Source organism: Panulirus ornatus, chromosome 37 (genome assembly GCF_036320965.1).
Source record: "Panulirus ornatus isolate Po-2019 chromosome 37, ASM3632096v1, whole genome shotgun sequence".
In the NCBI taxonomy this organism is placed as follows: domain Eukaryota; kingdom Metazoa; phylum Arthropoda; class Malacostraca; order Decapoda; family Palinuridae; genus Panulirus; species Panulirus ornatus.
Window position 1 is genome coordinate 737,840 of NC_092260.1, and position 17,865 is coordinate 755,704.

Genomic DNA, 17,865 nt, shown 5'->3' on the forward strand with positions numbered 1-17,865 from the left:
GATGCATGGCTGGCTGCCCACCTTCCTATAAAGGACAGGGAACGAGGTAGGTGCATCCAAACGTCCCTAACATAGACCCGTCCCCAGACACTGATATGTGTCTGTTATGCGGCCATCTACACAGACAGAGAGAGAGGCAAGCACATCCGTACACCCAGACAATTCCTGACACAGACCTGTTTCTACAAACTGATATATGGATGGCTGATCGCTATCCTAGCTAGGCAGGAAGGGAGACAGGTATAAACAGACATCCCCTGCACAGACCTGTTTGAGGCTGCTATGTAGCTGGATATTCACCAACCTTTCCAGGCAGGTAAGGAGGCAGGCACACATATATATCCCTAGAACAGAACTGCCCTTCATACACTGATGTATGGCTGGCTGGCTGGTCTCCATCCTACCTAGGCAGGGAGGGAAGCACGCATCCTTAACACAGACCCATCCCACACACTTTTATTTGGCTCGTTAAAATCGTACCCAGACAGGGAAGAAGGTAGGCACATCAGTCATCCTAAACACAGATCCGTTACCATCCAATCCAGGAAGGAAGGGAGGGAGGAACGTATACCCATTCATCCCAAACATGCCCCGTCCCGCACACTGAAGTATGGCTGGCTGCCTACCATACTACCCAAGCAGGGAAGAAGGCAGGCACACTAAGACAACTCCAGGACAAGCCTGGAGTTGTGATGATACAGTACAGTCGAGTATAATTCTAAATTCAGCATTCTGACACACTTTAAGAGGACTTAAGTATTATTCCCCAGGAAGAGAAGCACAGCCTAGGCAGTGGTAGTCTATGATTGATCGTACGTAGTTAATGTATAGTGTTCTAGAAAGACGGATAGTGGTGTCCTTCTGTGTCTTGTCAAGGATAGAGAGTTGGTAGAGTCTCATTTGGAGAGTCTGTGATCTCTTTCAAATAGGCCTTTGTCCAGGAGTGATTCCAGTTGTATGAAAAACTGCTGGAAACCCCAGGTAGCAGTAGTGAGAGGCAGACGGACTAACCCCAGCCATACGTATGTCATTTGGGCCTCGGACATGGGAAGAAGGGATTCGACATGTGGAACGACGAGAGGTTCTTGTAGTCGAATGAGGTCCGCTGCCTGGATACAAATGTCGTCCACGTAAATAGCTGCGCTCTCTCTCTCTTTCTCTCTCTCTCTCCCTCCCCTCCCTGGGGAGGATGTCTAGTGGTTGTAGGAGTCTGTGCATCAGGGCACTGAACAGAAAGAGGGTCAACACTCCACTTGATAACAATGATAATAATGATGATGATGATAATAATAATGACAATGATAATGATAAAAATGATAATAATAATAATAATAATAATAATAATAATAATAATGATAATAATAATGATAACAATAATAATGATAATAATGATAATGATAATAATGATAATGATAATAATAATAATAATAATAATAATAATAATAATAATAATAATAATAATAATAATAATAATAATGACAATAATAATAATAATGATAATAATAATAATAATAATAATAATAATAATAATAATAATAATAATAATAATAATAATAATAATAATAATGACAATAATAATAATAATGATAATAATAATAATAATGATAATAATAATAATAATAATAATAATGATAATAATGATAATGATAATAATGATAATAATGATAATGATAATAATAATAATGATAATAATAATAATAATAATAATAATAATAATAATAATAATAATAATAATAATAATAATAATGATAATAGTAATGATAATAATAATAATAATAATGATGATAATAATATTGATAATGATAATAATGATAATGATAATAAAGATAATAATAATGATAATAATGATTATAATACTAACAGTAATAACGATAATATTAATAATGATAACGATAGGGATAATGATAATGAGAATCATAGTTATGATAGCTCTCAAGTATGAAGATGCTCCTGCGTCTGACAACATCCTCGGCATGTTTACAGGTATAGATAATATAGTACAGTATTTCCTAAGAAACATATCGCTTCAGTAACAAGCAAATTCTATTCTGCTAAAATGGATGGATTATTGGCGAATGTGTATGGGGGCTAGTCATCCTTCGTCTGCCAGCTTCCTTGGCGTGTCTTCTGACAGCCTTTTTATAGTATCGAATATTTGCTATAAAAGCCGTTTCTGTCTGTCTTCTGTTTATAGACTTTATACACACCGAAGATGTAGCCAGACGCATCATGACTAACACCCATAAACATATGCGATCAGTTCCTTTATTTCCTTGGCAGAATAGAAATTGCTGGCTGCATGTGTGATATATTTTCAAGAACGTATTCTATAGATGAGCGGGAAGGTTATGTTGACAATACGAGAGGTATGAAGAGGAAAAATGACGGGAATGATTTAAAAGAATAAAGGTTCGTTGTTGTTGAAGCGTGTGCTTCAATGGCCGCCTGGTCAGAAATTCCAAGCCTTCTACAAATTCGAGCAGACGACGGTCAGGAGGGCGCGAGTCTGCTCGTAACTTTCCATGACCCATATGTGTAAAATTGCACTCCTTTTCATTTATGGAATAATGTATCATAAAGCTGAGATAAAACAAATTTTTCTTTATCTTACTAAGCACTGACGACTTCACTGTTCTTTTTTGTAAAGTGTTGTTCGTGAAGCTGCGGTACATACCGAAGCCAGACACCGTAACACGTCTCCAGTACCATGGACGGGGACTGTGCATTCACCTGCTGCCTCCAGTTACGCAGGACGACCAGGCCGGCAAGCTGGGTGCCTGGCTGGGGAACATATGGCCCCCATCACCACCACCACAGGGTGACAAGTTGAGAGCCTGGATACTGACTATATGGCCCGAAACACCTCCACCACATTACTGCGTTTATATCTGGGACACTAACCTCACAGGTAAGTTAAACATCCAACACTGGAAACATGAAGAATGATGCTGGTGACCAGCTGGCCAATCTACTGACGGCTGACATGCATAGGGGTCTGGATGACAGATAACATGCTTGTGGACCTGGATGACGGTTGACGCACTGGTGGACCTGGATGACGCTTGACACACTGGTGGACCTGGATGACGGTTGACGCACTGGTGGACCTGGATGACGGATGACGTGCCGAGAACCTGGATAAGAGATGAGGTGATAGGGATCCGGGGTGACGCTGAACTGTAGGGGAGCTGGGTGACGGCTGACGTGTTGAGGGACCTGGGTGAAGGTTGACATTCCGGTGTGTGACAATGGGGTGGTGGATGGGTGAGCTGTGCATTATCTTGATGACAGATGGCATGCTGTAGGTTGGATGAATTGATCCCATCCCCTAGAAATCTGGCATACGAAGAGAGGATAAAACTACTTGATCTCTTCTCCCTTAGAGAACGTAGACTTCGCGGCAAACTTAATCCAAGTGTTCAAAATTCTGAGCAAGTTCGATAAAGTAAATCACGAACATCTTTTCGAAGTACAAGAAAATACGGTTACCAGGACAAATGGAATAATACTCAAAGCTAAATGATATAGTACGGACGTGGGAAAAGCTTCTTTTCCTATAGACAAATATTCTATAAATTCAGCTATACTCTAAGGAAACGCTAGAAATAAACTACAAGCGACACCGTAACGCGGACACTAGAAGGCTAATGTGCAGCAGCGGAGAGTTGATGATAGCTTAAAAAACTGCTGAGCTGAATTACATTTTCTTGTCAAGTTAAAAATCCTACTTTTTTTTTTCTTTTTCACCAAACAACCCAACCGTGAGCCAATCAGGCTTCCTGTTGTCTGTCTTTTTCATTTAAACTCATGTAAACACTGTCATCATACTCCTCAACGCTACCCCCAAACTCTTAACTATCCCTACATTCTTCAACATTAACACCACAATCCTCAATCCTAACACCATACTCCTCAACACTACCACCACACTCTTCAGCAATACTACCTCACTGCTCAATACTACCACGTTGCTCCTCATCGCTACCACTACACTGCTCAACAATACTATCTCATCGCCCAACACTACCAACATGCTCTTCACCACTACCACCACACCCCTCAACACTATCACCACACTGCTCAGCAATACTATCTCATCGCCCAACACTACCACCATGCTCCTCAACACTACCACCACACTACCACCACACTCCTCAGCACTACCACTATACTCCTAAACATTAACACCACACTCCTCAACACTACCACCACACTCCTCAACACTACCACCACACTCCTCAACATTACCACCACACTCTTCAACACTACCACCACACTCCTCAACACTACCAGCATACCGCTCAGCATTACCAGTGCCATCTTCAACACAACCATCGTACTCCTGAACACTAACACCACATTGTTCAATACTAGCACCGTAATCCTCACCACTACAACCAAACTCCTCAACAGTACCATGAAATTGCTCAACATTTCCACCACGATTCTCAAAACTACCATCACGCTTTTCAACACTACTGTCACAGTCCTCAGCACTGGGTCTAAGCAGATAAAACTGTATAAACCTATGGCATATGAACACGAATATAGTGCATATGAATGCGCACTTTCATAGAACATATAATGCTCTCCAACAGCCAGGATTCGTACTCGAACCTTTTGCGTGGAAGTTGCGAATGCTTAATGCTAGTCTATTATCGCCCATAATAGAGAAATAACTGTTCGATGACAAGAAGTCGAATACCCTGCGTCTCACATCCATGAGCAACGGGGTCTACACCGGTCAAATCTAATCAGGCTCACATTACTAGCAGATAGCACTTTACAAAACCTTACTGTACAAACGCGGAGGTATAAGAACACGAATATACCGCATATGAACACCGATATAGAGTATATGAACGTGCACATTCATAGAACACATAATTACCTCTAACAGCCAAGATTCGAACCCAGGACCTTTTGCATGGTAGTCAAGAACGCTAATGGCTAGGGTATGATCGGCTCTCATAGGAAAGGAAAATATTCGATTACAAGTAATCGAATCGTCTCATATTCCTGAGGAAAGTGACCTGCACCGGTCAAATCCCATGAGGCTGAAATTACTAGCAGCTAAATTTTACAGAACTTTATAGTACATACACGGAGGTAATGAACACGAATATAGTGCATATGAACGAGCACTTTCATGAAACACATAATACCCTCCAACAGTCAGAATTCGAAATTAGGACCTTTTGCGTGTTAGCTAAGAACGCTAACAGTAGGCTATGCTCGCCCATTATAGAGAAATGATTATTCGGTTACAAATATTCGAATACCTTTCGTCTCACATCCATTAGCAATGGGGGTCCACACTGGCCAAATCCATCTGGCTCACATCACCAGCAGCTAGTATTTTACAGAACCTTACCGTACAAACGCGGTGGTATATGAACATGAATATAGTTCATATGAAAGTGCACTTTCATAAAATAATAAATACCGTCCAACAGCAGCGATTCAAACCCAGGAACTTTTGCGTGGTAGTCAGGAACGATAACGGCTTGGTCAAAATCGCTCCTAACGGTGAAATAACTATTCGATCACAAGTAATCAAATACCCATCCTCTCATATTCATGACAACGGGGTCTATACCAATTAAATCCCATTGTTCTCACATTACCAGCAGGTAGCATTTTCCAGAACCTTACTGTTCAAACACGGAGGTGTATCAATGTGAATATAGTGCACATAAACTCTCTCTTTCATAGAACACATTCTCCAACAGCCATGATTTGAACCTGGGACTTTTAGCATGGTAAAACGTAACCGTAACGCTATGGCTATTGTCGCCCATAAGAGGAAAATAACTGTTTGATTACATTAATCGAATACCCTTCGTCTCACATTCATGACCAACAGGGGCCACTCTGGTCAAAGTCCATCAAGCTCAAATTACCAACAGCTACCATTTTATAGAACGTTACTGTACAAACTTTATGGTATATGAACACGAATTTAGGGCCTATGAACGTGCATATTCATAGAACACATACTATCCTCTAACAGCCAGGATTCGAACCACGGACCTTTTGCTTGGCAGTCGATAATGTTAATAGGTAGGCTATAATCGCCCCTAATAGGGAAATGACTATATGATTACAAGTAATCAAATACCCTTCGTCTCATATTCATGAGATCGGGGTCTACACCGGTCAAATCCCATAATACTCACATTACCAGTAGCTGGCATTTTACAGAACCTTACTATACAAACACGTAGGTATATGAAAACGAATAAAATGCATATGAACGCGCACTTTGATAGAACACATAATACCCACTAAGAGCCAGGATTCAAACCCAGGATATCTTGTGTAGTAGTCGAGAACACTAACTGTTAGGCTATAATCGCCTCTAAGGGGAAACAACTAATCCATTACAATTATTTTCAAAGATGGGGTCTACACCGGTCAATTCCCATTAGGCTCACGTCACCAGCAGCTAGCAATTTACAGACCTTACTGTACAAACACGGAGGTATATGAACACGAATATTGTGTATATGAACTTGCACCTTCATAGAACACATAATACCCTTCAACAGCCAGGATTGAGCCAAGGACATTTTGCGTGATAATCGGGAACGTAACGGCTAGGGTACGATCGCCAATAACAGAGAAAGAAATATTTGATTACAAGTAATCGAATACTTTTCCTTTCACATCCATGAGCAACGGGGTCTACGCTGGTCACATCCCATCAGGCTCACATTACCAGCAACTAGTATTCTACTGAACCTTACTGTACAAACGCGGAGGTATATGAACGCGAATACAATGCATATGAACGAACACTTTCATAGAACATATAATACCTTCCAACAGCGAGGATCCGAACCCAGGACATTTTGCTTGGTAGTTGTGAACATTAACGGGTAGGCTACGATCGCCCATAGTAGGGAATTGGTTATTGGATTATAAGTGACCGAATACCCTTCGTCTCACAACCATAAGCAAAGGGGTCTACTCTAGTGAAACCCCACCAGGCACACATTACCAGCAGCTACCATTTTACGGAACCTTACTGTATAAACGAGAAGGTATATGAACACGAATACAGTGCATACGAACAGACACTTTCATAGAACATACAGTACCTTCCAACAGCCAGGATCCGAACCCAGGACCTTTTACTTGGTAGTCGGAAACGCTAACGGGTAGGCTACGATCTCATAGTAGGGAAATAAGTATTTGATTAGATGTAACTGAATACCTATCGTCTCACATCCACAAACAACGGAGTCTACACTGGTCAAACCCCATCAGGCTCACATTACCAACAGTTAGTATTTTACAGAATCTTATTTTACTACAAAAGCAGATATATATGAATACGAATATAGTTCATATTAGCACACACTTTCGTGGAACACATAATACCCTCCAACAGCCAGGATTCGAACCCAGGACCTTTTGCACTATAGTCAGGAACGCTAACGGCTAGGCTATGATCGCCCATAAGGAAATAACTATTCGATTACAGTCAATCAAATACCCTTCCACTCATATCCATAGGCAACGGGATCTACATCAGTCAAAACCAATTTGGCTTATACTCCCAGTAGCTAGCATTTTATAGAACCTTGATATAGAAACGCTCAGGTATATGAACAGGAATATAGTGCATATGAACGCACAATTTCGTAGAACACACAATACCCTTCAACAACCGGGATTCGAAACCAGGACCTTTTGTTTGGTAGTAGGGAACGCTAACGGCTAGGCCATGATCCTCTCTAATAGGGAAATAATTGATCTACTATAAGTATTCATATACATTTACTCTCTCATTTTTGAGAATGGGGTCTACGCTGGTCATTTCTCATTAGGCTCACGTCACCAGCAGCTGGCAATTTACAGACCTTACTGTATTTGAAGTTATTTGAACACGAATACAGCGCATATGAACGAACACTTCCATATTATTAATTTATCAATATACCTAACCGCCGTCCACCGCTTTAGCGAGGTAACGCACGGAAACAAACGAGGAATGGCCCAACCCACCCACATACACATGTATATACATAAACGGCCACGAATACATCCATATACATTTCACCGCTTACATACATATACATACACAGACATATACATATATACAACATTACATTCATACTTGTTGCCTTCATCCGTTCCCGTCGCCACCCCAACACACGAAATAGGATTCCCCCTCCCCCCTCCAGAGATGTAGCGCCAGGAACAGACAAGAAAGGCCACATTCGTTCATTCACATTCAGTCTCTAGCTGTCATGTGTAAAGCACCGAAGCCACAGCTCCCTTTCCACATAGACCTTTCCACGCAGACCTTTCAATGGTTTACCCCAGACGCTTCACATGCCCTGGTTCAATCCATTGACAGCGCGTCGGCCCCGGTATACCACATCGTTCCAATTCACTCTATTCCTTGCACGCCTTTCACCCTCCCGTATGTTCAGGCCCCGATCGCTCAAAATCTTTTTCAATTCATCCTCCCACCTCCAATTTGGTCTCCCGCTTCTCGTTCTTCCCTCTACCTTTGACACATATATCCTCTTTGTCAATCTTTCTTCACTCATTATCTCCATGTGTTCAAACCATTTCAAAACACCCTCTTCTGCTCTCTCAACCACACTCTTTTTATTACCTCACATCTCTCTTACCCTTTCATCACTTCCTCGATCAAACCACCTCACACTACATATTAACCTCAAACATTTCATTTCCAACACATCCACCCTCCTGCGCACAACCCTATCTATATCCCAAGCCTCGCACCATATAACACTGTTGGAACCACTATTCCTTCAAACATGCCCATTTCAGCTCTCCGAGATAACGTTCTCGCCTTCCACACATTCTTCAAGGCTCCCAAAACCTTCGCCCCCTCACTTCCGCTTCCATTGCTCGCTTCCGCTTCCATTGTTCCTTCCGCTGCTAAGTCCACTCCCAGGTATCTAAAACACTTCACTTCCTCCAGTTTTTCTCGAGGAGGATGAGCACTCCCAGCAAGACTCCTGTTTCCCCGCCCCCTTTAGTCGCCTTCTACGACATGTAGGGGATACGTGAGAAATATTCTTTCTCCCCTATCTTCATGGACAAAACACTTTCATAGAACATAATACCTTCCAACAGCGAGGATCCGAACCCAGGACCTTTTGCCTGGTAGTTGGAACGCCAATGGGTAGGCTACGATCGCCCATAGTAAGGAAATAAGTATTTGATCACAAGCAACGGGGTCTACACGGTCAAATCCCATTAGGCTCACATTATCAGCAATTAGCATTTTACAGACATCAGTGTACAAATGGGAAGGTATATGAACACGATTATGGTGCATATGAACGCGCAGTTTCATAGAAGACATAGAAGACACTACAACAGCCAGGATTCAAACCCAGGATCATTTGCTCGGTAGTCGGGAATGTTAATGTTAAACTAAGCTATAATCTACCCTAATAGGAAGGTAACTAATCGATTACAATTAATCAAATACCCTTCCTCTCACATTCATGAGAATGGAGTCTACACAGGTCAAATTCCATTAGGCTAACGTTACCATCATTTGCCTGACTGTACAAACATGGAGGTATATGAACACGAATATAGCGTATATGGACGTGCACTTTTATAGGAAACTTGATAGCTTCCAACAGTTAGCATTCGAACTTATGAAATTTTGAGTGTTTGTCGAGAACGCTAACGGCTGGGATATGATCGTGCCTAATAGGGACATAACTATTTTACTATAGTCGAATACCCTTCGTATCACTTCCATGAGCAACGGGGTCTAAACCGGGCATATCACTTCAGGCTCACATTATAAGCAGCTAGTATTTTCCGGAACCTTACTATACTACAAAGCGGAGGTATAAGAACACAAATATAGTTCATATGAACATGCACTTTCATAAATCACATAATACCCTCCAACAGCCAGAATTCGAACCAAGGACCTTATGCATCGTAGTTGGGAACGCATTAAGGAAATAATCGAATACCCTTCATGTCACATCCATAAGCTACGAGGTCTACGCCAATCAAGTCCCATTTGGCTCATCACCAGCAGCGAGCATTTTACAGAACCTTATCATAGAAACGCGGAGGTATATGAACACGAATATAGTGCATATGAATGCACAGTTTCATAGAACATATGATACCCTCCAACAGCTGGGATTCGAAACTAGGACCTTTTGCGTGGTAGTAGGGAACATAACGGCTAGTCTATGATCCTTCCTAATAAGGAAATAACTAATCGACTAGAAGTATTCAAATGCATTTACTCTCACAATTTTTAAGAATGGGGTCTACACCGATCATTTCCAATTACCCTTAAATCACCAACAGCTAGCGTTATACAGAACCTTACTGTACGAACACGGAGGATTTGAACCCAGAGCATTTTGCGTGATGATCAAGAACGGTAAATGGTAGGCTCTGATCGCCACTAATAGAAAAATCAATATTCGATTATAAGTAATTATCATTCGCGTCATATCCATGAGCAACGGGGTCTACACTGGTCAAATTCCATTAGGTTCACATTACCAGCAACCAGCATTTTAAGGAATCTTACAGTACAAACACGGAGGTATATGAACACGAATACAATGCATAAGAACAAGTACTTTCATACAGCACATGATACCTTCCAAAGGTCAGGATTCGATCCTAGGACCTTTTGCGTGGTAGTAGGAACGTAACGTTACGGCTAGGCTATGATTGCCAATAGGAAAATAACAAATAGTTTACAAGCAATCCAATACCGATCATCTCACATCCATGAGAACGGGGTCTACGCCGACTGAATCCCATTAGGCTCACATTACCAGACGCTACCATTTCACAGAACTTTACTGTACAAACACGGAGGTATATGAACACGAATGTAATGCATGTGAAGGCCCACTTTTATATAACACATAATACCTTCTAACAGCTAGGATTCGAGCCCAGGACCTTTTCCGTTGTGGTCGAGAATGCTAACGGGCAGGCTATAATCGTCCCTAACACGGAAATAAACATTCGATCAAAAGTACTCCAATACCCTTCGTCTCACATCCATGAAAACGGGGTGTACAGACAGGCGGGTAAGTATTGATACACTTTCGGTGTTATACTTAAATGGCACAACAAACGAAAGAAACTGGAAAAAAGTCATGACTCCTGTGGCACGTTGGCATCCTTGTGTATGTCTTGTGTATGCAGTGATGCACACAACCTTGTGTGCTTATTTGTATAATAGGTAATTGATATGGTGTCACTGTGATTGTAAGTCATAATATAACACATAAATAATATGGTATTCATGTCATGTCTAAATGCGAAATCGTGCATGTGTCAGCGCCCAACACCTTTCCACATATTGCTAGTTTGTAAGGGTTGTTCTTGCCAGGTAATATAGACCGTATGGGAAATGTGATTATTCTTTGCAGCTGGCCTCAATAATAGATGCTAGAGGACACCTGAAACTTCAATAAATGACCGAGCACGTCTGAGTGAGTCTTGCAGCACTGACGCCTGAGGGTTGACAGCGAGTGTATCATATAATACCAGTTGTCATATAATCAATAATCCACTTGAGACATAACCTACGTCAGGGACAGAAAACCAGATATGTTCAGAAACGGTTTACGTCGAGCACACAGTTGAGTCTATGTTGCTTGGAAGCCACCAACCAAAATGTCAAATCGCGTTTGTGTGGGCTACGTACGTTTTCCCACGCCCGCAGAGCACCAGTGACAACTTAGTTAAGGCGACGACCAATTCAGGTGTTCCGAATTGCCCTCGTCAGGGTTGCCCAGACATGTTCTATGGGATTAAGGTTGGGGAAATTAAGATGATGTAGCGTAAGATAATGCGTGTGTACGTTGCCGAAACCCAACGTGAAACGGTGGTTATTGATATACCAATTTCTCGAAAGCCACACCCCTTCCTGTGGAGGGTGACAGTAGTTGTTCGACCACTTTCTGAACACTCCGTACTGAATGCTATAATCTTCATAGGAGTTTACAATATTGACTCGAATGGTCTTCCATGTGTGTCAGTAGTTTTGACAAAAGGCCATACCCTAAAGTATGCAGTGTCAGCAATTTTAGCCCTACTGACCTCCACGAAAGGCTGTTCAATGACCATTCCTAAAGTCCGAGTTGGCAACTTCTACAGCTGGAAGATTCATATGTTTCGATACATGTTTGTATCTGTACAAACATGGAGGTATATGAACACAAATATATTGTATATGAACGCGCTCTCTCACAGAACACAAAATATCCTCCAACAGCCATGATCCGAATCCAGGACTTTTAACGTGCTAGTCAAGAGCGCTAACTGCTAGGCTATGATCGTCTCTGATAATGAAATAACTAATCGATTGGAGTAATCGAATATCCTTCGTATCAGATCCATGAGAAATGGGGACCACATCAGTCAAATCCCATCAGGCTCACATTACCAGCAGCTACCCTTTTACAGATCCTTGCCGTACAAACGCGGAAGTATACGAATACAAATACGGTGCTTTTAACACGAACTTTCATAGAACACATAACACCGTCCAACCTTTAGCGTAATTGTCGGGAGCGGTAACGGTAACGGTAATCGCCCCAAAGAAGGAAATAACTGTTCGATTACAAGTAATCAAATACCCTTCGTCGAACATTCATGAGAACAGGCTCTATACTGATCAAATTCAATTCCGCTCACATTACCAGCACTTAGCATTTTACAGAACTTTTCAGTACAAAGGCGGAGGGATATGAACACGAATATAATGCATATGAACGTGCACTTTCATAGGACACGTGATACCATCCAACTTTACATACAGAGTTGAAAGCGACTTCAAAAGTAATTTGTCGGTGATCGTTTCCCCAACTTCAGCATTATCAATGAGATCCTCATTTGCAGTCAGAACTAATTCTAATATATTCTTGTCGCGAGTAGGTTTCTCGACTAAATTTAGGTAGGGTCCACACCTGGAGCTACCGGAAAGAAATTCTCCCTACTTAGATTCTGGTATGTTAAAATCTCCTACTGAGATAGAATCTCGTTAGTCACAATTTTCTTCTAAGCGATCATGAAATCTTTGTCTTCCTCTGGTGCCTGTGCGGGTAGCCTGTAAACTAGTCCTTTTATCATTTTCTGCGTAGTTTATCTTTAATTTCTACAAAAATGAAGTCGACATTCCCAACAACTACAACAGTTTTACTGCGGGATGTAAACGAACTAGAACAAAGAGCAGGACACCACCGCCTACTTTGTTTCCCCTATCCTTAGCAAACAGTGTACACGGGCTGTTTTTTTTTTTTTTTTCCAAAACGCACGTGTTGACTCACTAAGGTGCCTTTCAAAACGCGTACCTCCCACCTCATTCACGTGTGATCCGTCCTTCATAAGCTTATCAGACTACATGCAAAATTACTGCCACAAGTATGACTTCAACTCCATCCTGAAAACAGTTGTTCATTAAACTATCGTTATAGTGAACGCCTTACTAAAGAACATGTCTCTGTCGCAGATATTAGGGAGAACTCCTAAAATCATACTATCATTATTTTTATCTCGAAAGTATCGAATAAGATGGTGTTTTTCTCCAACGGCTCCTCCGATCTCTCTTTCAGTACAGTTTTAGAACGTACATGACAAATTGACAAATATATTATTGTTAGTGCCTCCACAAACCTCGTCTGCAGCTTCGACAACATCGTCTACCTTGGCATATTGAAGCAATAGGTATTATGTTCCTAGACTTCCAAAATGCATTCGACAAAATTCCTCACTATAAATTGATACTTAAAGTACGACTTTGGGCATAACCGGCTGCAAAAGAAACTGGATAGAAGCTTGGTTACTTAATAGGAAGTGAAGAGTCGTAATGAATGGTGAATCATCACCGTGGTCACCCATTACTAGTGGGGAACACCAGGCGCCTGGTCCGGGGCCTGTACTTTTCATCATTTATATTAATGACATTAACGTAGGACTGAATACCAACGTCCAAACCTGCCGATGACACAAAAATCGGCAGTGGCATGGTAAATGAAAAGGATAAGCTAACATTACAAGAGGATCTAGATAGAATAATTGAATTGGTTAGAAAATTGCAAATGCCTTTTAACGTCAGCAAATGTCGGCTGATGTATGTAGGAAACCTCAAAAAGAAATTTGTCTATAAACTGTTGGGCCACAAGATAAAGAAGAACTCGTGTGTGAGGGATCTGGAGATCACTGTCTCCAACAACTTCAAGTTGTCCCAGCATTATCACGAAACTGCCGAGAAAGCGGATAGGATGTTCAGATATATTAGCAAAGTTTTACATACATACATCCAATACACGGTAGATTCTAGCCCTCCAACGACCACTTACATAGAAATATTCTTGAATTGGCCGCATTGCAGCAGAGAACAACTAAACTGATTCCTCCCTTACATAACAATCATATTGAGGACAAACTGCGAGAAGTGAATTTGTTATCTCTAAGCACAATGCGGCTCCAAGCCTAGTTAATAGAATATTAGAAAATACTTGAAGAATTGAACAATGTCGGTATAGACTTTTTTAACGGTAGCGCCAGTGCTACTAACGAGAGAAAATGGACTAAAACTTAGAGATCACCAAGTTGATTTGGATTGCACAAAATATTTCTTTACCAGTGACATTGTCAACGTGTGAAATAAGCTCACAAATCATGTTCTCCAGAGTAACACTTTTAATGTGTTCAAAATTGTTTTTGATCATTATCGATCATGCATAATTATTTTAACCAGTCATGATAACGTAAGTGGTATGCTACTTTCGTAACCAGTGACCTCGCCTTGGCCCATACAATGTGTTACATGGTAAGTAGAGACAACAGCTCAAAGTTTGTCCATATTATTGCTCTTATAACAAAAACTGAAAGGGTGCATGTCCTTAGAGCTGGTATGCATGAAGTACTCACGTTATCGTAACTTCTGACTTTCTTATAAAGATTTCCTTCAGGCATACCAGTCCTCCAAGGTTCTTTGCTATTCGTTTCCCGTCCGTCGCTTTCCGGAGGGGGTGGAGTATGGGGCAATAGCCCTTGCTTTGCTGTCATTTTCTTTTATTGCTTTAAATGAGACTGCAATTTTTTCTGTAGTGTTAAGGCTAAACCACCTCGCTTGGACCTTGGGTCTGTGTATCTGTGTATCTATGTAACTTTGTAACTCTCTCCAGCTGCAGGGATCGAGACGTTACTAGAGAACTTTGGGGCCACATATGCTCGTCCTGACAACCGCAAGGGCAAGAAGACATCCTCGTCCTCCACAGTTAATGCAACCAGTAGAGACCAGAAGAAACTAAAAGTCAAAATTCCTGACTACAGAAGTGACCAGATGGGGCCCTCATCCTCCACAGATGCTGCCACTAGCGGGTACCTGGAGAAACGTGTAGTCAAACTTCCTGACGACTGTAGGGGCAAGAAAAGGCCCTCGTCCTCCCCAGATGCTGCCACTGGCAGGGACGTGAAGAAACTTGTAGTCAAATCTCCTGACTACAGTAGTGGCCAGGCGGGTCCCTCGTCCTCCGCAGATTCTCTCACTACCAGGAAGGCAATGACACAACGAGTTAAACTTTCTGACACCCTTACAAACCAGGCGGGGCTTTCTTCCTCCCCACTCGCCTCCATTACTGGGAGGTTCAAGAATTTTGTAATCAAATTTCCTAAAAACAGAAAGGGCGAGGCAGTACTGTCGCTATCCCCAGATGCTGCCAATAGCAGGAAGCTGGTGACACTCGATGAAATGAAAAGTGACCCAGGATGTAGTGAGAGTGGTGATTCAAGTAGAGGTGAGAGCAGTAATGCGAGAGGCAGTGAAAGTGGTGATACAAATGGTAAGGAGAGTGATGATACATTTATCGGTGAAGGTGAGGTCAACAGTGGCCCAGTAGTCCTTGGGTCGCTGTCGATCCATACCAAATGGGTTATCTCCTGGAAGGACCAGAGGCGGCTGGGTATCTTAGCCAAGTCACACGGTGTTGGAGAGTTGGAAATTCATAGCATCACATCCAAGAATGATGAGGAGAACGAGTCGAATGATGAGGAGAACGAGTCGAATGATGAGGGGAACGAGTCACCAACAGTGTAGAAGACATATTGGTAAGATTGAGATGACCAGTGGTAAAGATGTTTGACGATGCAATGGGCAAATATATTCCATTTTCAGTCAAGGACTGGGACCGGGACCGCCCTTCTTGAGGACCGGGTGCCCACCTTTGTTCATACCCATTCCAGGTAATATTTGGACTTTCAGGTTGCTTTCCATATGATTCTACGTTAAGCATATGGTTGTACTGCTGCAGGTGAACCATTACTTCACCCAAGCATTCACTCGGCATATTTGATAAGAATTTAACCTTCCAATCACTCACCAAATGTTAAATACTTTTTCATACAGATATATCCTGAGTGTTCTACATCATCAAGATAGTCATGCATTACATCAGCAACACAGTCATATACTTCATCATAGACTGTACCATCCACGTAATCAGTCATAAAAGACATCATCATCAAAATCAGACACTATAGGCATACGATTAATTAAACCCTACATAATTAAAGCAATCATACACTGCAACAACAACACGGTCTTACAGCTCATAATCAAAACAGTTCTACGTAACATCATCAACACAATCATACAGAACATCTTCAACACAGTCAGTCATACATCATACCAGTTTTCATTATATCATGAATATACTCATATTCTGCATCATCAGCACAATTAGTCATACACTATATCATCACCACAGACTTATGCTACAATATGAACAGAGTCATACACTACACCATCAAGACAATCTTACACTACATAACAAGCACATTCATTCACTACATCATTAGTACAGTACATACAACTAAGCAACCAACAGAGTCATTTATACACTACATCATTAACACATTCATACACTACATCATTAACACAGTCAATGGTACAAAACATTATTGGGACAGGCAATCTTGCATATCATAAAGACACTAACACATTAGATCATCAACACAATCATATACTAAACAATTACCACAGTCTTACGGTACATCACCACAGTAAATCATACATTACATCATCAACATAGTCATACACTATATCATCATTACAGTCGTAGACTGTACATCGGTAACACAGTCATACAGTACATCCTCAACACAGTCAATGATGCACTGCATTATCAAAACCCAATCATACACTATTTCATCAACACAGTCAATGATACACTACATTATCATCATCAAAGTCATATACTGAATCATCATCACAGTCTTACACTACATCATCATTATAGTCATACAGTACGCCAACAACAAATATATACCACATCGTGAGTAGAGTGACTCATATCCTTTATCATCAGCGCAGCCATACAATATATCATCGACAAAGTCGCGCACTACATCATCAAAAAAGACACGCTACAACGTCAGCTTAGTGATACAGTATATTATCGAAATGGTCATACGCTACATGAACACAGTCATATGCCACACTATCAGTACCGTCAGTCACGCAATACATCGTCAATGCAGTCATACATTAAGTCGTTAGGACTGTGAGTCAAACCTTTGATAATCAAAACAATCATACGCTCCATCATTCATACACTACTCCATCATCATCGTCAGTCATACCCTACATCAACGCAGTCATACGCTACATCAACGCAGTCATACGCTACGTCAACGCAGTCATGCACTACGTCAACGCAGTCATACACTGCGTCAACGCAGTCATACACTACGTCAAGGCAGCCATGCACTACGTCAACGCAGCCATACACTACGTCAACGAAGTCTTGCACTACGTCAACGCAGTCATGCACTACGTCAACGCAGCCATACACTACGTCAACG

At 41.4% G+C, this 17,865-nt stretch overlaps 1 protein-coding gene across 1 annotated transcript in view; it reads left to right on the forward strand.

Annotated features, from left to right (window-relative positions):
- Positions 1–16,110, forward strand: part of LOC139760449 (uncharacterized) — an 85,186-nt gene extending 69,076 nt beyond the window's left edge. Inside the window, exons 4-5 of the mRNA XM_071683686.1 lie at positions 2,648–2,908; positions 15,189–16,110. Coding sequence (XP_071539787.1) covers positions 2,648–2,908; positions 15,189–16,099 — 1,172 coding nt within the window. The 3' untranslated portion in view covers positions 16,100–16,110. The remainder of the gene's footprint in view (positions 1–2,647; positions 2,909–15,188) is intronic.
- The last annotated feature ends 1,755 nt before the right edge of the window (positions 16,111–17,865 follow it).